This window comes from Rhinopithecus bieti, unplaced genomic scaffold, assembly GCF_001698545.2.
Source record: "Rhinopithecus bieti isolate Rb0 unplaced genomic scaffold, ASM169854v2 scaffold_74595, whole genome shotgun sequence".
Lineage (NCBI taxonomy): Eukaryota > Metazoa > Chordata > Mammalia > Primates > Cercopithecidae > Rhinopithecus > Rhinopithecus bieti.
The window spans coordinates 122,187-142,747 of record NW_016827607.1 but is presented as its reverse complement, the minus strand read 5'-3'; the positions used below and the strand labels follow the sequence as shown (position 1 = coordinate 142,747).

At 54.3% G+C, this 20,561-nt stretch overlaps 1 protein-coding gene across 1 annotated transcript in view; it reads right to left on the bottom strand.

Annotated features, from left to right (window-relative positions):
• Positions 1 to 2,115: 2,115 nt before the first annotated feature.
• Positions 2,116 to 20,561, bottom strand: part of SETD1B (SET domain containing 1B, histone lysine methyltransferase) — a 28,545-nt gene continuing 10,099 nt past the window's right edge. Inside the window, 12 exon segments of the mRNA XM_017863982.1 lie at positions 2,116 to 4,744; positions 7,061 to 7,198; positions 7,277 to 7,396; positions 7,480 to 7,611; positions 10,034 to 10,200; positions 11,620 to 12,037; positions 12,040 to 12,878; positions 15,773 to 16,270; positions 17,067 to 17,172; positions 17,267 to 17,604; positions 17,680 to 17,941; positions 20,001 to 20,557. Of these exon segments, the coding sequence (XP_017719471.1) occupies positions 4,571 to 4,744; positions 7,061 to 7,198; positions 7,277 to 7,396; positions 7,480 to 7,611; positions 10,034 to 10,200; positions 11,620 to 12,037; positions 12,040 to 12,878; positions 15,773 to 16,270; positions 17,067 to 17,172; positions 17,267 to 17,604; positions 17,680 to 17,941; positions 20,001 to 20,557 (3,749 nt within the window). The 3' untranslated portion in view covers positions 2,116 to 4,570.

The following is a 20,561-nucleotide window of genomic DNA, read 5'->3' as shown; positions in this document are numbered from 1 at the left end:
TTTTGTATTTTTTAGTAGAGACAGGGTTTCACCGTGTTAGTCAGGATGGTCTGGATCTCCTGACCTCGTGATCTGCCCATCTCGGCCTCCCAAAGTGCTGGGATTACAGGCTTGAGCCACTGCGCCCGGCCAAGAAATTTTTAAAATTAGCTGGCATGGTAAAATGTGCCTATCTTCCCTGATACTTAGGAGGTTGAAGTGGGGGGATCACTTGAACTCAGCAGATCGAGGCTGCAGTAAACTATGATCATGCCACCGCACTCCAGACTGGGTGACAGAACTAGACCTTGTCTCTAAAATAAATAATAAAATTGTATATTCCTCCAACTACATCCCGCCCCTTCTCTTAGCTTTTTTCTCCTTACTATAGCATTTACTTTTCACATTTGTCTGGCTTGCCCTCAAGAACAGTGTTTCCTTCATTCCTACCCCCAAGCCTAGAGGAGTGCCTGGCACATACAAGGTACTCAATAAATACTGGTTGATTGAATTAATGGCCAGACGCTTCCTTATCTTTGCTGGCTCAGCCCAGACCTCAGCCCTCTATTCCCATGAATCAACTTACGGGAGTGTCCACCTGTCTGGATGCACAATTCCTAAAAGCAGCCCACCATGAATGGACAATTTACCCTCCCTTCCTTTCGTTGATACCACAAATGAGGCTGCAAAGAACACTCTTGTTCATATTGTTGCCCACTGTATCTGTCAGGCTCAATTCCTCACAGTGGAACACTAAAGCCAAGACTTTGGGTGCACTTGATCATTTTGAGGTGGGGTCTCACTCTGTCGCCCAAGCTGGAGTGCAGTGGCATGATCTCAGCTCACTGCAACCTCCGCCTCCTGGGTTCAAGCGATCCTCCCACCTCAGCATCCCAAGTAGCTGGGATTACAGGCGCGCACCACCACACCTGGCTAATTTTTGTATTTTTAGTAGAGATGGGGTTTTACCATGCTGGTTAGGCTGGCTCGAACTCCTGGCCTCAGGTGATCTGCCGCCTAGGCCTCCCAAAGTGCTGTGATCACAGGTGTGAGCCACCATGCTGGTCCTGTGCATTTTAAACAATGATTGCTAATAGGTACTTTCCCTTCTAAAAGTTGCAGCGATTTTTGGCTTCCACTAACGATGCATGAGAGTTCCCCTGCCTACTGCTCCCCCAAACTGGGTTTCCTCCACCTTCTAATATTTGCCAAACTGAAAGGGGAAATGGTATCATGTGATAATTCACACTTCTCTAGTAAAAAGTGAGGTACAGCGTCTTTTCAGGCATATTGCTTTTTGCTATGGTTTTACATCTTTCCTTCTTGGAGACATTTACTATGGATGCCAACTACAAGCCCTTTGTCGCCCCTCTACGGGGTCAGGCAGAGCTGAGACTGGGGCACAGCATCTCTGAAATGCCGTGAGTACAGGATAGATTTAATTCTTCTCAACTTGTACCATTTTGTCAGCCTTTTTTCCTCCCTCAAATGCAGACGTGGGGGGGGGGGGCTCTCCTTAAGTGTTAAACATTTCTGAGGAACCACCTATGTTCTTCTAGTGATAGTAAAAGGATACCTGATCCTATTTCCTTCATTGCAGACCTCATAAGTCAAAAACCTGAGGTTTTAAGAAAACATCTAGAAATCAAACTTAAAAGCTGTGGAAGGTCTGGTGGTGACTATAATTTGGCCCAGTTCACAAAACCCACCTACAAGTTCAGGCTGGGCACGGTGGCTCACATCTGTAATCCCACTACTTTGGGAGGCTGAGGTGGGAGGATAGATTGAGCCCAGGAGTTTGAGACCGGTCTGGGCAACACAGGCAGACCCCGTCTCTACAAAAAATTTCTTAAAAATTAGCTGGGCATGATGGTGTGCACCTGTAGTGCCAGCTACTCAGGAGGTTGAGATGGGAGGATCACCTGAGCCCAGGAAGTCAAGGCTGCAGTGAGCCATGATTGCACCACTGCACTCCAGCTTGGGGTGACAGAGCGAGACCCTGTCTCAAAAACAAACAAAAAAAAACCCTGCTGATTTGAGTGTCTGAGTGGACCACTCCACCCTCCACGGAAGCAGGATGTGCTCCCAACAGAAAGAATAAAGAAAGGGAGAGAGGAGAGCAAGAGAGATGGCGTATCTGTAAGAAAAGTCAGTATATTTATGGTTTGCTTTATAAAAGTTACTATAATACAATGGTACATAGTATTGAATTCACAAAAATATGAACAAATATTTACAGCAAGACACACAACGGAAACACTTCTCTTCAAAACAAGTTACATATGGATGATGGAGTCTACACACAGAAACATCCCTAAAACTTATTGGTTCTCTTCTTTGCAGGGTGAGGGAGAGAAAACAAAAAATAGCAGAAACCCCCAACTCTTGAAAAGCAGAGATTTGTCCAATGAAAAATGAGGGGTTGAAAGAATGACTCCACACATACCTTGCTTATTGCAAACCACTCTGGGGCTGGGGCGGGGGTTCCTGGGAGAGGGAGGTCTAGTCCCCTTAGTGAAGGCCAGCCGAGGTTTACACTGGGCACGATGGCTGGGGGCAAGGTGAGGCCAGGGGCAGGGGCGAGGCAAGGGTCTCTTCCCTGGTCTTCTCGCATGGCCCCACTTCTTTTATGGGAAGGGGACAGAATGGAGACAGCCCCTTGGGGGCTGTACATGTAACTTGAATCAGCCATCTCTACAAGCTACGCATTTCCTCATGTGAAAAATAAATTATTTCCTCAGTTGCACAATTAGGCAGAAAACCGCAAACGGAAGAGAAGTTCGCCGCTGTGCCCAGGTACCCCATCTGTGTCTTAATGCCACCAATTTCCTTGATCTTGAAACCGGCGGGCACAGTCTCAAATAGAGAGGGCCTGGGGGAAAGGAATTAAAAAAAAAAACACACACACACACACACAACAAAACCACCAACGACAAAAAAGAGAAAAATAACAATTCTTTGTACAGAATTTACATGATAACAAGCTTGACACAAGCTGAGATACCAGAGGCTCCAGCCGCCCGCGTCTGCAGGGTGGGAGCAGCTCCCACATGGAGCGCGCTCGTCTTGATGAGGACTCCGGGTCACAATAGTCACTTTCCAGAAATTATTTACACGCCTTCTCTGCTTTCTGGGGTACGGGGGGACTTGCTTTTGTCTTTTTTTTTTTTGGAAGTACAAAGAAATGAGCAAAAAATGTCTTCCCGCATGTTTCTACAAGAAACAATGTTCCCAAGAGAAAGTCCTTTGCGGCAGCCTCTTATATACAGAAGTTGGTTCTGAACTTCAAAACCTTTTCCCCTTCGTTTTGATTTTATACACGCACAAGAAAAAAAAATGCATAGGAATAAACTGAAGAGGATAGGAAGGGGGTCAAAAGGGAAAAAAAAATGTCAAAGACTTAGATCTGAGTTTTAAAATCTTTTCCAAGATTTTTCCTTTCTCTAGGAGAAGGAATCTGCTCCCTCCGAAAATAAATATCCTCTGGCCTTCTTGGGGGGAGGGGCTGCCGGCAGGGGAACGTGGGGTGTGGGTTGGGGGTGACTGGGTGAAGCTTATAAGCCAAAAAAATGCCACACGCAGACGGTCTGACAACCCGTAATGGCGGGACTGGGGGACCCGCCCGCCCTTGGGAGCCCCCTCCCACCCAGGGTGAAGGCAAGGGCAGAAGAGAGTGGCCGCCCGCCTTCTCAGTGCCCCTCACCTGCACTGGGGCCTCCGACAGGCTCCCTCATTGCTGGCATCCGAATGAGAAAGTAAACATTGAACCCAAGGTTTAGGGGGTGCCGGGGTGTGAGGTGGCAGGGAACCCAAGGTTTAGGGGGTGCCGGGGTGTGAGGTGGCAGGGAGAGCCAGGTGGAGACCCCTGCCGGGGACGAGCTTAGCTCCACCAGGGTCCGCCGGGTCAGCGGTGCCCCAGGCCTCTGGGGAAGGAACAGGCTGGGGCTCGGGTTGGGAAAGGTGTTGGGGTCTCCTCACTGTGCCCACGGGCAGTGAGGGGGACTTTCAGGGCTTAGTGTTCTGAGGTCAAGGCCGTGGGGGCCTCTGTCCTTCCCACAGCACCTGGCCCTGTGTCCAGGCCCAGGTGGCTTCCAGGACACGGGCCACGCACAGTCACACTGAGGCCTCTGCAGACCCCCCGCGGGGCCCCTCTGATTCCACCTTCACATTTCAACGGTTAAAATGTCTTTTCTCACGATGAGGAAAAAAAATAGAGAAGACAAAACAACATAGCAGCATTCACAGGAAGAGGCCGAGGGTGACGGTGGGAGGGAGAAGAGACAGAGAACAGAGAGAGGGGAGGAGAGACGGAGAGAGAGAAGCTGATGCTGGAGTTAAACAGAAATCCTGAAAGGGGCGTTTGTAAAAATGAGAGAGACGTGGGCTGAACGACAGAGAAGCCCTTTCCCGCGGAGGGGCCGGAGCCAGGGGCTCCAGGGGGTAGTGTGGGGCGCCAGGCCCTGAATGGCCGCTGGGTAGAGGACAGCACCTGAAATGGGGGCGGGCGGGGGGGCCGGGCCCCGGGGCCAGGGGGCTCCACGCTCGGGAGTCCCAGGGCTGCGGCGACATCCTTCGAGTCTGGCGCGGGAGCCTAGTTGAGGGTGCCCCGGCAGTTCTCGGAGCCGCAGAGGCAGGGGATCTTGACGTCCTCGATGGGGAACTTGTAGTCATAGGTGATCTCCTCGTTGACGTTGATGTGCTGCTTCGAGTAGATGACGATCTTCTTCTGCGACTCCACTGTGATCACCTTGGCATAGCAGTTGGGCTGCAGGCAAGGTTGGGGGAGAGTGAGCCCCAGGCCCCCTAGGGTCCCCCACCACTGCAGACCCCTCAAACCCAACCAGGCCTGTGCTTAAGGTCTGACATTGCCATGTGATTCCCCAACCCACTGCTCTACTCTGGACCTTGGCTCCCCCCCACCCCCAGGGATGACCCCTTGCCTCTGATATTAAATCATGACGATAAAAATTATTTCCCAGGCCTTTCATTTCCATTCATAGTGCAAGTGCTCCCAAATGTATGTCCATGTTTAGCTCACGTCTCACTTCTGAACTCTAGACAAAGGGTCAGCAAACTATTGCCCCTAGCTGCCTGTTTTTGTAAATAAAGTTTTACTGGCACATAGCCATATCCATTCTCCCATTCATTTGCATATAATCTGTGGCTGCTTTTGTTAAAATAGCCAAGTTCAGGCCGGGCGCAGTGGCTCAAGCCTGTAATCCCAGCACTTTGGGAGGCCGAGACGGGCGGATCACGAGGTCAGGAGATCGAGACCATCCTGGCGGTGAAACCCCGTCTCTACTAAAAAATACAAAAAACTAGCCGGGCGAGGTGGCGGGCGCCTGTAGTCCCAGCTACTCGGGAGGCTGAGGCAGGAGAATGGCGTGAACCCGGGAGGCGGAGCTTGTAGTGAGCTGAGATCCGGCCACTGCACTCCAGCCTGGGCCACACAGCGAGACTCCGTCTCAAAAAAAAAAATTGCCAAGTTCAGTAGTTGCCATAGAGAGCATCTGAGCCATCAAGCCAAAAATATTTATTATTTGGCCCTTCACAGAAAAGGTAAAGGGCTCCAAGCCCATAAATGCAACTACCTGCTGTCTGCTGGTGGCAGCCCCGGGACCATCTTTGACTTAGAGAGCTCACACCTAAAGCACGATCTGCTGCTGCTCTGGGGAGCTGCTGCACCACGCACCCAGGCCCCAGAGCATCTGCCTCCCTGCCTTCTTCAGTCCAGATCTGGCCCCCACCAGGGCTGGTGAGTTCAGTCCCAGAAGGGCCTCTTGGTTGTGTCTACTGCTCTCCACTTCTGGGCTCACCAGCCACGCTCAGACCCTTATTACTGCTCGCCCACCTGCTACAGCCCCCTCGGCCACTCTCACCCCTGAAAAAACCCACTCCTGCCCCAGCAGCCAGAGAAGTGCTTCCAAAGGGACAGCAGAACCTGTCACCCGATGGCGCCAACCTTCCAGCGACCTTGGCTCTCAGAGAAACAGTTCCTCAGCTTGGCCACCCACAGCCCTGCCCACCCTGTCCTCTTACCCTACCCCATGCCCACTGCCTCCCTTGCTGTCTCTCAAACAGGTATTCTTCCCACTGCCCCAGGGCCTTTGAACACACAGTTCCCCTTGCCCCAGCACCGCTTCCCCCTGGGCAATTCCCTCTCACCCCTCAGATCTCCTTGGATATTCACAGGAAAGTCCCTACCACCCAGGCAAGGATCAAGTCACAACAGAGAGAGCCAGCAGGCGCTGAGGACCGACTTGGCCAGCATGCAAAGGGCCCACAGGCAGTGACCCATCTATGTGGCCCTCCCAACAACCTACAAGGAGCGACTGTTATTGTCCTTGTTTCACAGACAAGAAAACTAAGGCACAGAGACATTAAGCAACTCACTAAGCTGCGATGCCAAGACTCGAGCCCAAAGTCAGGGGCATCCAGCCCGGAACATGCCTGCCTCCTGCTGGGAGCTTCCTGCGCTCATCCTTCAGCACTCAAATCCCTGTTATCAGTGTCCCTCCCCTCTAGGCCTGCACCACCCGATACGGTCGTCACAAGCTAATTATGTTTAAATTCATCACAATGAAATAAAATTTAAAACTCAGGTCCCCAGATGCACTGGGCACATTTCCAGTGCTCAACACCACACATGTGGCTAACCCACAGCACAGATGCATGTAGTGCACCTCCCCCTCCCCCCTGCAGAAAGTTCTGGTGGACAGCTCGGCCCAAGCAGGGCTGAGCCCGACCAATGAAGGCAGGGAGAAAAGGCTAACGTTGGAGACACGACTTCGTAATTACCGATGAACTGAACCAACCACTTATTTGTGTCCTCTACATGCCACAGAAGCCTCACTATGCCCATTTCACAGATGAGAAACTGAAGCTCAGAGGAGTAGAGCTCCTGGTAGACCTCACATGTCCTCCTCTCCCTATAACCTTTGACCAACCTGAGCTTGGAAAGGAGGCCAAGCTGATTGCATTGCCGTGCCGGGGCTTCCAGGCCCTCCTGGCACAGAAGCAGGGCCAGGGCCAGGGCCAGGGCCAGGGGCAGGGGCAGGGCCACCCCTGGTTGGGCACTCACGTTGCAGCTGTGGTTGATGAAGCGCGCGAAGTTGCCGCATTTGGTGGCGTCGATGATGGTGTCGTGGTCCACCCGGAACATGTAGCTGCTCCCGATGCCCTCGTCCTCATAACGCTTCTCCCGCATGTCTGCGATCACCTGACCACAGAAGGGTGTCAGTCTGGCTGGGCCAGCCCCATGCCCGGCCCCACGCCCACCCTGCCGGGCAGTGCCTACCTGACGGATATTCTGGCCCACGTACTCGATGACCATCTCGTCAGCTGCGATGGGCTCCATGGCGAACAAGCCCCAGTCGTGAATGTGGCTCTTGCAGAACTTGAGCTTTTTCTTCCGGAACTGCAGGAGGGAAGATGGGGAGAGGTGAGCCCCGGTCTCAGGCCCTGCCGCCACCCCGGGATCTGGGTGAAGCCCGGCCTCACCTTGAGCTGGTTGAACTTGAGCAGGTCACTGTCACAGCTGCCAGTGAAGGAGGACAGCAGGCGGCGCTGCTCCGAACGCCGCTCCGAGCCTGCCCGGGTGGAGGCATGGGGCTGTGCTGGGATGCTCATGCCCTGCAGAGGATGGTGTGCAGGGGCTTAGCGGGGCTGGTCGTGTCCTCGGCTGTCCCACCCTAAGCTCTGGATCTCTGTCATCCCCAGCATCCTGGGCTCCTTTCTCTGGGCTTCTCCATACCTGGCTGTCCCTAATTGTCACTGCTTCCCTGCCTCCTCCATCCCATCAGTATCTGAGTGTGCTCAAGCTCCTATCTTCACAACAAGACTCACGCTTGCCTGGCGCTGTCTTTTCCCCATTTCAGCCCAAAGTTTTGTCTACCGTGACCCCCCCGCTTGGCTCTCACCCAGACCCCTCTGACCCCAAGCATTCGAAATTGGGGATCCTTCCGAAACCCTCGTGTCACGTCCTGCTTTTGGCCTCCCTGGGCCCCTGCCCCACCCATTAACCTTTGGAGCATCCCAGGCCTCTGCCCCATGTGCCCTCCCAGGTGAGGTCACCCTGTTGTGCCCTTCAGTCACCACTTCTCTCCTGGCGATGCCCACACTTAGGTCGCTAGGCTGGAGATCCCCATCCTAAGTTCCGCCATACCCATATGCCCACCAAGACCTCTCTGCCTGGGTGTTTTCAGAATCCGCAGAACTCAAGTTGCCTCATGGTGACAGCATATCAGCCTCCCCATCTCAGGTCCGGTGTCCAGTTTCCCAGCGCTCCCCACCCCAGCCACACCCTGGGCTGTCACCCCCCGCCCATCCCTGTCTCCTGTACCCAGGCCAGCCCCAGTCCTGTCCATCCCACTTCCTCACATTCTTCCACAGGCATCCACCTCTCCTCACGTCCAGCACATCCACACAGCCACCCGAACACAGGCTGCCCTTGGGACCCCTGCACCAGCTCCATACCACCCTAGCTCCTCTCAGAACCTCCCTCTGCTGCCTGTCACCCCAGGAAACAGGTCACTCACCACCACAGTCCCCCCCACCCTAGTGGCCTGAGCTGTCTTTCGCACCACAAGTGGCCTCTCCTTTCCCTTCCTCACACCAAGGAGCTCCCCACTGCCTTAGGGCCTTTGCACCGCTGCTGTCCTAGGGAGGCCTGCTGGGGTCAGTGAGCCCCTCTCTGGTTTTAACTTCTTATGGAAGTCACTTTTTCACTTCTGTAGTCTCTTTGGCATCCGCATGGCGCCTTCGCACATTTTGCTTGGGTCTGACCCTCTGACTCCCCTTTGACTTGGAAATCCCTAACCCCTCTCCTGTTTTCTCCATCACGTTTTCCCTGCCTGGAATTACGTGCTTCTTTTTTCACTTGATTATTTCCCACAAGTCCCCACTAAAATATAAACTCCAGCCGGGCACCGTGGCTCACGCCTATAATCCCAGAACTTTGGGAGGCTGAGGCAGGAGGATCACTTGAACCCAGGAGTTCCAGATCAGCCTGGGCTACATAGTGAGACCCTGTCTCAATTTTTTAAAATTTATTTATTTTTGAGACAGAGTCTCGCTCTGTCACCCAGGCTGGAGTGCTGTGGCCGGATCTCAGCTCACTGAAAGCTCCGCCTCCCGGGTTTACGCCATTCTCCTGCCTCAGCCTCCCAGGTAGCTGGGACTATAGGCACCGTCACTTCGCCCGGCTAGTTTTTTATAGTTTTTAGTAGAGACGGGGTTTCACCGTGTTAGCCAGGATGGTCTCGATCTCCTGACCTCGTGATCCGCCCGTCTCGGCCTCCCAAAGTGCTGGGATTACAGGCTTGAGTCACCGCGCCCGGCCCAATTTTTTTTAATTTAAAAATAAAAATAAATGATTAAATTCCATGAGGAAAAGGATTTGGTTTTGTTCACTGCTATAGACCCAGAACAGTACCCGGTACACAGCATGTACTCAATAGATATTTGCTGGATTAAAAAAGAATGAATGAGGCCAGGCGATGTGGCTCGTGCTTATAATCCCAGCAGTTTGGGAGACCAAGGCAGGCAGATTACTTGAGGTCAGGAGTTCAAGACTAACCTGCCCAACATGGCGAAATTCCATCTCTACTAAAAATACAAAAAATTTAGCCAGGCATGGTGACGGGCACCTGAAATCCCAGTTACTCGGGAGGCTAAGGCAGAAGAATCACTTGAACCCAGGAGGCAGAGGTTGCAGTGAGCTGAGATCGTGCCACTGCACTCTAGCCTGGGTGACACAGCAAGGCTTTGTCTCAAAAAGAGCCAAGCAAAAAACAAACAAAAAACGAATGAACTTGTGGAAACAGAGCTCTGTCACATCCCTGATTAAACCCTTGGGAGGTGCTCCAGGGCCCATGGGACTAAGGCAGATTCCTTCCTTCTAGGCCCTGCCCACCCGCCTCTCCTCTTCCACTTGCACACCGTGTGCCAGCTCCTCTGGCCTCACAACTCCTCCCTCTGCCTGGCACCCCTCCACGAGTGCCCTGGATCCCCATGGCCCAACCGGCTCTGATGTGTCCAGGAGCCCTGGCAATACCTGGGTGTCTGCGGGGGGCTCATCGGTGCTGGCACGGCTGCTGTTGAGGTATCTGAGCTTGTCCTTCTTGTCGATGGTGTAGAAGCCCTCGCTGCGGGCACAGCCTGTCACGTGCTCGCGAATGCCATCGTCCCGTTTCTTTTTCTTAGCTGAAGAGAGGCTGGTGGGTGGGTGTGGGTCAAGGGCCACATGGACATTCTGAGAGTCCCTCCTGGTCCCTTCATAGACTGGTCCCGCCCATCCTCAGACCACGCTCCAGAGAGAGCGATGTCCAGTTCTACTGCCCGCTCCCATGCCACCTCCACACGCTGCCCGCTGGCCAACCCCGCTGACGGTCAATACCCAATTGCATGGCTCTGGGTGTCTTTTTTTTTTTTTGAGACATGGTCTCCTGCTGCCCAGGCTCGAATGCAGTGGTGCAATCTCAGCTTCCTGCAGCCTCAGCCTCCTCAGCAGCTGCAACTACAGGCAAGCACCACCACACCCAGCTCATTTCTGGATTTTTTTGTAGTGATGGGGTTTTGCTACGTTTCCCAGGCTGGCCTCGACCTCCAGAGAGCAAGTGATCTGTCCACCTTGGCCTCCCAAAGTGCTGGGTGTGTGAACCATTTTCTGCTCAGTTTCCCATCTGTAAATTGGGGTGACAGTGATGCCTCTGTAAGTGATGAAATATGCTTATGGTCCTTAGCAGAGTTTTGTGTTTTTTGAGACAGTCTCGCTCTGTCGCCCAGGCTGGAGTGCAATGGTGCGATCTTGGCTTACTGCAACCTATGCCTCCCGGGTTCAAGCAATTCTCCTGCCTCAGCCTCCAGAGTAGCTGGAATTATAGGCATGTGCTACCATGCCCGGCTAATTTTTGTATTTTTAGTAGAGATGGAGTTTCGCCATGTTGGCCAGGCTGGTCTCAAACTTCCGGCCTCAAGTGATCCACCCACCTCAGCCTCCCATAGTGCTGGGATTACAGCCGTGAGCCATGGTGCCCGGCATTGAGCAGAGCTCTTGACACAAACTGAGTGCTCACAAATCAGTCTAATACAACAGGGATAATGAGGGGTCTAGCCTCACAGGCCTATGCGAACAACCAAGCCTCATGAAAGCCTAGTGGTGAAAAGCTTGGACTCTAGAGCCAGGTTTGCCTGGGTTCAAATCTCAACTCTGCCACTTGTAGCTGTGTGACTTTGAATAGGTCACTGAACCTCTCTGAGCCTTAGTAAAATGGGAATCATACCCCTATCTCACCAGGCTCCTGGGAGGATTACCTGAGGTTATGAAGGGGACAAGGAAGCCCTCAGCCCTTGTGTGCTGTTAAGCTGCACAGCACTGCTGTTACATGTGGCCCCGAGACCTGCTAACTCTGGGGGTGAGATGGGCCTGGCAGAGGAGTCCTTAAAACGTGCCAATGATGATTCACTCCGGAGCCTGGCATGGTGCTGGCACACAAACCCCGCTTGGGAAGTGACGGTGCTGCGTGCTGTCACCTTCACAGGCACCGTGGGCTGCTATAGACTGGGAGGTGGGGCCCAGAGAGGTGAGCGGGGACTTCCTGCATCCCAGAAGGTGCAGAGCCCCACACGCTGGCAGGATATAGGGATGGTAGACCCAGAGCGTGTCGTTAAGCCAGTCCATGCCATTGTCCTGCTGCAGCAGTCGCTCGTAAGTGACACATAGGAAGCGGATGTCCTCCTCGTCGATGCCACCGTTCCAGATGTCATACAGGATGGTCATCTCCTCAAACTCCGAGCGGGGCCGGAAGAGGGGCTGGGGTGGCGAGAGTTCGGGCGAGCCCGCAGGTGGCACCAGGTCCTCATGGCGCTTCTTAGGTGGCCGGCGCCACGGCCCCCGACTCTTGGCCAACTCCATGTACTCCTCAGTGACCTCATCACGCCCACGGGGGCCCGGAGGGATGGCCTCGGAGGGCCACTGGTTGTCTAGCTCCTTGAAGGGCAGCTTGGTGGGCTCTACAGGTGGGGGAGGTGGGGGTGGGGGTGGGGTGGCTGGGGAAGGGTGGTGGAGGGGCTGGGATCCCCGGCGTTCCGGAAGTCAGGTCACCGTCGGGGGTCATGAGTGCTAGGGAAGACGGGGGTCTGCGGCTGGCCCTGCAGGAGCAGGAGTTCCCTTCCAAGGGCGGCCCCTGCTGGTGGCCGGACCAAGGGCCCATCCAAGGAGAGCATAGATGGTGGGGATCGCCGGGGCCGGCCCGGCTTTCTCTTCATTGGGGGTGGGCAAGAGGCCAGGGGGGCAGGCAGCAAGGGCGGCAGCGGGGTGGGGGTACGAGCCTGGGCCCGCAAGACAGCGGGTAATGCCAAGGGCAAGGGCAGGGGCAGGGGCAGAGGGAGGGGCAGGCCCGTCTCCAGGAGCACCGGGGAGGCCAGGGGCCCGGAGCGTTCATCACGTCGGCCAGTGGGGAGCGGGCAGACGGGCAGAAGCAGCGGCCCACTGGGCTCGGAGAAGGTGGGTGTGAAGCTGAAGTCCCGGCCGGGTGTCCGAGGGAGGCCCCCACTGCTCAAGCCAGGGGACGGGGCTGGGTAGGAGAAGGGGCTGCCGGGCACTTGCGGAGAGCTCAAGGACAGGCCACTGCTGCCTCCTGAGAGCGGGGGCTCCCCGCCTGGTGTGGCTGGCACCGTCTCTGTGCTCTGTGACTTGGCCAGGCTGCCACAGAGGCCTGGAGTATGTGGGGGGTGGTCTTCAGCAGGGTGCTCCGGAGGGACAGATGGATGTGAGGCATCTGTGGTCTCGGGCTCCGGCGGTGGGCTGGGTGGCCGGGGTGGTCGTGGGGGCGGCAATGGTGGTTGCAGGGGCAAGGGGAGCATCACAGGGGGCTCTGGCTCCACTTCCAGGTCATGCTCTGCAGAGAGGTGAGCAAACACGAGACAGTTACCATTCAATCCAAAGGTCTCTCAGTGCCTTATTCTGTGCTCCATACCTGGCTGGCTCACAGCTGAGTTTGAGCACGGGACCTGTCCATCTCCAGTTAAACCTCTCAAGGACTGCTCACAACGGGGTTTGTCAGCGCCCAACCCAGTGTCAGGCACACAGTATGTCCTTTATCTATGATGGTACGCTAAATCACAGATGCAGGAGACATGTATCCCAGCCTTTCACACTATGTCTTCAGAACAAAGTCTGAAGTCCCTGTGGCCCAAGAAAATCTGCTCTATGACTGAATAAAATTAAACAAGTCTCTTTTCTGCAGGACTTGTCAGAGCCTTCAAGGATTTTTCTCCTAGCACTTACCTCCACTGTCACAGGATACATTTCTTAATTTTTTAACTAATTTACTTTTTTTTTTATTTTTGAGACGGGTGGAATGCAGTGGCATGATGGTTTAGCCACTGCAGCCTAAACTGCCAGGGCTCAAGGGCTCCTCCCGCCTAAGGCTCCTGAGTAGCTGGGACTACAGGCATGTGCCACCACGCCCAGCTAATTTTTAAATGTTTTGTGGGGATGGGTTCTCACTGTGCTGCCTAGGCTGGTCTTGAACCCCTGGTCTCAAGTGATCCACCAGCCTTGGCCTCCCAAAGTGCTGGAATTACAGATGGGAGTCACCATGCCTGACCACAGAATACATTTTTTTTATTTTATATTTTTATATCATTTTATTTTATTTTTATTTTTTTTGAGACAGAGTCTCACTCTGTTGCACAGGCTGGAGAGCAATCTCAGCTCACTGCAAGCTCCCTCTGCCTCCCAGGTTCAAGCTATTCTCCTTCCTCAGCCTCCTGAGCCGCTAGGGTTACAGGCAGCGCCACAACGCCCTGCTAACTTTTTGTATTTTTAGTACAGACAGGGTTTCGTCATGTTGGCCAGGCTGGTCTCAAAATCCTGACCTCAGCTGATCTGCCCACCTTGGCTTCCCACAGTGCTGGGATTACAGGTGTGAGACACCGTGCCAGGCCCATCTCTTTTTCTTTTTTCTTTCTTTTTTTTTGAGACAGAATCTCACTCTATAGCCCAGGCTGGAGTGCAGTGTGGCACGATCTCGGGTCACTGCAACCTCTGCCACCCAGGTTCAAGCAATTCTTCCTTAGCCTCCCAAGTAGCTGGGCTTACAAGAGCCTGCCACCTGTTTTTCATTTTTTTTTTTTCTTTTTTTGAGACGGAGTCTCGCTCTGTGGCCCAGGCTGGAGTGCAGTGGCGCGATCCCGGCTCACTGCAAGCTCCGCCTCCCGGGTTCCCGCCATTCTCCTGCCTCAGCCTCCCAAGCAGCTGGGACTACAAGCGCTCGCCGCCACGCCCGGCTAATTTTTTGCATTTTAGTAGAGACGGGGTTTCACCGTGTTAGCCAGGATGGTCTCGATCTCCTGACCTTGTGATCCACCCGTCTCGGCCTCCCACAGTGCTGGGATTACAGGCGTGAGCCACCGCGCCCGGCGTGTTTTTCATTTTCTAACTGATCTGTTGTCATCTGTTCCCCTGCTCCGTGGGAGCAGATACTTTTGTCTGTTTGGTCCCCTGTTGTATTGCTACCACTCAAAATAATAGCAGGGACACAATAGAGGCTTAATATTGAGTCAATGCTCAAAGACTGTGGTTAATGGTAGAATAAACAAAACAAAACACAGTCGTCCCTCAATACACACAGGGAATTTGTTCCAGCACTCCCTGGTGTACCAAAATCTGCACATACTCAAAGCTTGTAGTCCGTCTTGCAGAACCCATGTATATGCAGGCGGTCGCCCTCCATATAGGTGGGTTTAGCATCCCACCGGTCTTTCCTGTCCATGTTTGGTTGAAAACTGCATGTCAGTGGGCCCTAGCCATGTGTTCAATGTACATAAGGGGCAGCTGTAATCCTTTCCTGAGGGACTTATTAAAGGTAGGTGCTAGGCCAGGTGCGGTGGCTCAAGCCTGCAATCCCAGCATTTTGGGAGGCTGAGGCGGGCAGATCACAAGGTCAGGAGATCGAGATCATCCTGGCCAACACTGTGAAACCCCGTCTCTACTAAAAATACAAAAAATTAGCCGGGCGTGGTGGCGGGCACCTGTAGTCCCAGCTACTCGGGAGGCTGAGGCAGGAGAATGGCATGAACCTGGGAAGCGGAGCTTGCAGTGAGCTGAGATCGCGCCACTGCATTCCAGCCTGGGCAACAGAGCAAGACTCCATCTCAAAAAAAAAGGTAGTTGGTAACCACATGCAGCTATGTAAGCCAAAATAAATTGAACACTATTACAAATTTAGTTCCACTGTGCCACTGGCCATGTTTCAAGAGTGTGATAGCAACATTGTGTCTGCCGGCTACAGTGCTGGACAGCACAGCTGGAGAATGCCGCCGTCACTGTGTAAAGTTCTACTGGCCATGCAGTTAGAGCCTCTCCTATGCTCTGTGCAGCTTCATCACAATGCTGGAGGGGGCAACGCCCGCAGCCCTCACCTGGCCCAACACCCCAGGGCCTCCCCCACCCACCTGTCACTAACGTAACCATGGACACCCATCCTCCTTTTGGGGAGCATCTCATGGGAATGATGGTCCAAGGACCAAGCCACCAGGGAAACGCTGGCAGTGAAGACTGAAAAATAGCAGTGGTTCCCCTTTGGGTTGATCTACTCAGTGCCAGGCTCCGTGCTGGCACCCAACACCTCATGTCGCTCAAGGGAGGCACAATTGACTGATCTCATTTTACAGGGGAAACTGAGGCTGGGGACGGTCAGCGATCTACCCAAGGAAGCCTGGGCTAATTCTGACTGTGAGGACTTCCTGCCTCCCTCCCACCACCCTCCCAAAGGGTTGCAGGTGTTACCTGGAGCTCGCTCAGGGGACAATGGGGGTCGGGCCTCCACCTCCCTGGCAGGGGGCTCTGGAGACAGCAACATGGCCCCTTCCTGGCTCAGGCCTGGCTCCTCGGGGGCCTCCCTGGAGTCCACTGGCTCTTCAACAACACCCACAGGCAAGGGGGGCTCCTCCAGCGTGGGGGGCCGCTTCTCAGGGCCCGCAGCCTCAGTCTTGATGTCCACTTCCTCTTCCATGCCCAACGAGTCCACTGCTGGTGCCCCCGGGGCCAGAGAAGCTTCCGCCCCGTCCTGCTCAAAGTCCTCGGGGCCTGCAGAAGCCATGCTTTCCTCTGCCACCATCGCCTCCTCCTCCTCTTCTTCTTCCTCCTCTTCCCTGATCGCTACCTCCTCTTCATCCTCTGAGGATGAGGGTGAGGACTCGGAGCTTGACTCAAACTCAGAAGACTCGGAACTCTCACTGGATGACGTGGCTTCAGCCTTGGAGGTTACAATGCTCACTGTCTCCTCTGGATGGGGGACACAGAGGAGGGGCTGCTGAGACCCACTGTGCCCCTGCCCCACCCAGACCCCTCACCAATGGCCTCAAACTGGCGGCACCCAGGTTGAACATGACCCTCAGATATGTGTGTGGGGAGTGTGTTTACTAGTAGTTTTTTGTTTTTGTTTTTTTTTTGAGACGGAGTTTTACTCTTGTTGCCCAGGCTAGAGTGCAGTGGCACGATCTCAGCTCACTGCAACCTCCACTTCCTGTGTTCAAGTGATTCTCCTGCCTCAGCCTCCCAAGTAGCTGGGATTACAGGCATGTGCCCACCATGCCCGGCTAATTTTGTACTTTTAGTAGAGATGGGGTTTCACCATGTTGACCAGGCTGGTCTCAAACTCCTGACCACAGGTGATCCACCAGCCTAGGCCTCCCAAAGTGCTGGGATTACAGGTGTAAGCCACTGCACCCGGCCAACTGCTCGTTTTAAAGTGATAATTCCAGCAGCATTTAGTACATCTGGTTCCTAAGTATTTTCATCAGCTGAAAAGGGAGTCACGCAGGCTGAGCAAGTCCCCCGAACGCCAGGCTCTCTAGCACTAAGGACCACAGACCTGCTTTCTGTCTCTATGGACATGCCATTCTGTTCAGGACACTCCCTGAAGATGGAATCGTACGCCACCCCACGTGTGTGTTTTAACAAGGTAATGTCTCAAAAGCACAACATTTTGGCTCAAAAGTATTTCTGACAATCGCTCAGGCTCTGCCCTGGGGAAAGAGGGACCCCACGAGGGCCAGACAGCTGCGGCCTCCCTGCTCACCTTCATCCGAGTCCCCTTCGTCCTTCTCACTCGCCTCTGACAGGGCTGTGTCTTCGTCATCGTTCTCAGACTCGTCCCGGTCATCACTGTCGTCATCGTCATCATCCTAGGGGAGAGGGAAGGGTGGGGACAGGTGAGCAGAACGGCCTGGCCCTCGTCACCTGGCCCAGCCCCCTGAGGCTTCCTGGCCTGTTAGGTACCTTATCTGATGTGGATGAGGTTGAGGAGGAGGAGAGCTGGCTCCTGGGGCCTTCCTCCTCCTCCTCCTCCTCCTCTACCTCCTCCTCCTCCTCCGTGCTCTCCTGTTCCTCCTCCTTGTCGGAGGCCGAGGACGAGGGTGAGGTGGTTGAGGACCCCGAGGACGATGACGCCGATGAGGAGGAGGACGCCGACAAGGACTCCTTCTCGTCCTCCTCCCCGCCACTGTCCAGCTCCAGAGGCCGCGCCGGCCGCCGCCGCACACCCACGCCCTTGGGGTCCCGCTTGGCGAGCTCACAGGGGGTGTCTGCCATGTCCCGGTCTCGCTCTCGCTCGGACTCTGCAGGGAGGGAGGGAGTCAGAGCTGGGCTGGGGGGATGCAGAAGAAGGGGACCCCAACACCCAGAGCACCAACCTTCATCTTCCTCATCCACAGAGGTCGAGGGCCGCAGCCGCTTCTGGTCACCAGATGAGGTGGTGTCTGGTGGCTCCTTCCTCTTGACCTTGAAGGAGGGCAGGCGAATGGCCCCACGCAGCCCAATGCCCAGGCCCAGGCCCTCATAGCCCAGGCCCTCACCCTTGCCCCATGACTCCAACAGGCATGAGGCGATGCGGTCCTTAGGCTTCGGCCTGTCCTCGTCCTTGTGCTCGCCCGACTTCACCGGGGTCAGCGAGGCCTAGGGTGGAGATAGGAGGGGCCCGTTACCGCTTCTGGCACCACCAAACCTTGCAGGGAGCCCTACCAGGGCTACCTTCCGCTTGGCAGTAACAGCCACCACAGGTAACTGCGTCCTCATTCCCTACACGCCTGGCCATACTATGCCGTTACCCAGGAGGCTCCAGAGCACCGCTCTACCTCACAGATCCTCAATGTCCTCCCCTGCAAAATAGGACTACTGCAGCTGCCTTCCTTACAACAGTGGCCTTTGTACTTTGCAGACAATCCAAAAACGACACCATAGAGACACATCTGTGCCACAGCTGCACCACCACCTTCACAAAGTAAGATTTACACTATCCCACTCTGTCTTCTCTTCCCATGCATTAAAAACAGGACCTGCTGGCTTTATGTCACTGCTCCCTAAGGGGTTGCCCCTGCGGTTCTGAAATGCTCTGCCTTCAAAGGGATGCTGTGAGAATTAACAAAACGAGCCACATGAAGAGCTTTGCAAGGTGCAGGGCACATGAGGTCTGGTGGCTCTTTTTATTCAAATTGTGAATGGAATTAGCTGTTACTGTAGGGTCAGTATAAATTGGTTGAACCATAAAGAGCTGTGTATCCGTGATTTCGGATGGTTCATTCTAATTTTACTACCCAGTTATACGATGACAAACAGGCTCTGACATGGGGTCGCTTACCTATGTGGCAAAGAGCAAGCATTTCCCAAAGCAGGCTCCAGGGGCACTCAAACTCATAACCATGGTCACCCCTTGGGTGAGCAGGGGGGAATGGTGTGGAGGATAGTGATTAAAGGGAGTTTAAAGTACTCAAGAAAAAGTTCTCTTATGGAGAATGGAAGTCATTTTAGATTATTTGTAAGATTACAAATAGGCAAATAATATGTTAAAAAGAAAAAAAGAGGCCAGGTGTGGTGGCTCACACCTGTAATCCCAGCACTTTGGTAGGCTGAAGCACGTGGATAACTTGAGGTCAGGAGTTCGAGACCAGCCTGGCTAACATGGTGAAAGCCCGTCTTTACTAAAAATACAAAAATTAGCCAGACATGGTGGTGGGTGCCTATAGTCCCAGTTACTCAGGACACTGAGGCAGGAGAATCACTTGAACCCAGGAGGTGGAGGCTGCAGAGGGCTGAGATCACGCCATTGCACTCCAGCCAGGGTGACACAGTGAGACTCCGTTTCCAAAAAGAAAAAGAAAATAGTAAGTAGGCCAGGAGCAGTGGCTGACACATATAATCCCAGCCCAAAAGGCAGAGGATCACTTGAGCCTAGGAGTTCAAAACCAGCCTGGGCAACATGGTGAAAGTCTGTCTCTACAGAAAAACACAAAAATTAGCTGGGTGCACATGCCTGTAGTCCCAGCTACTTGAGGCTGAGGTGGGAGGATCCCTTGAGCACAGGGACGTTGAGGGTGCAGTGAGCTATGATTGTACCACTACACTCCGGCCTGGATGACACAGCGAGACCGTCTCAAAAAAAAAAAAAAAAAAGGAAAAAAGTCATCCAAGCCAAGGCAGGGCTCCGTGTAAAAGGCGGCATGAGGGGAGGTGAGAGGAGTCAAGTTCAAAGGGCGTCGCAGCTGTGAGCTGTCTGCGACGGTGGGGACAGCCTGCACCAGGTGTCCTGTGTGCGGCCACTAGGCACCTGTGGCTCCTGAGCACTTGAAATGTGGCAGGGACAAAAGAGGAGTTTTTAATTTTACTCTATTTTAATTAATTAATTTAAATTAATTTACACATTTATTTTTAGAGATGGGCTCTTGCTATACTGCCTAGGCTGGTCTTGAACTCCTAGGCTCAAGCAATCCTCCCACCTCAGCCTCCCAAAGTGCTGGGATTAAAGGTGTAAGCCACCATACCTGGCCATTAATTTAAATTCAAAGAGCCACATGCATCTAGCGGCTGCTAAAGTGGAGCAGTTTGCGGAACTTTGAAAGCAGCCACATGAACTGCAGCTCCCATACTGGGGTCCATGGCAGTGTTTCCAGTTAACAGCCTCAGGGAAACAGGAGGTGCCCGGCTGGGGTTCTGCCCCCATCCGCACCCACCCACCCACCTTGGCCATCCGCTCCTTCTTGTCCCACCACTCGTCGAAGGCCCGAAAAGCCACCACTTCCACCATCTTGCGATTCAGGTCACGCTTCATGATGGCCTTGAGCTCTTTGAGGACCACCAGCAGGACGCCATCCACCGTGGCTTTGTGCGGGTCCTCCTGGCGCGGCACGTAGCCTGGTGGAGGCACTGATGGGTCAAACTTGGGCAGTGGTGGCCAGTGCTGCCCGCGGCCTGGGCCGGAGTTGCTCAGGGAGAAGGGGCCCCGGTAGGGCGGCAGGTTGACGAACTGGAGCCCAGCTGAGGCAGCAGCGGCTGCAGCGGCCATGAAGGGCGGGTAGGGGCAGGCACCCTGGCCCGTCATCAGCCGACTGAGCACCTGCGTTTGCATCTGGAAGGACATGGGCATGCCACCCCACTGGCCACCCAGCACGTGGCTCATGTCCACCTGCATCACAGGGAACAGGCCCGGCGGAAAGGGGGGCAGTGGTGGCAGGATGGGAGGGGGCGGGACTCCAGGTGGCGCTGGCAGGGGTGGTGGGGGCACTGTCACAGCAGGGTGGGC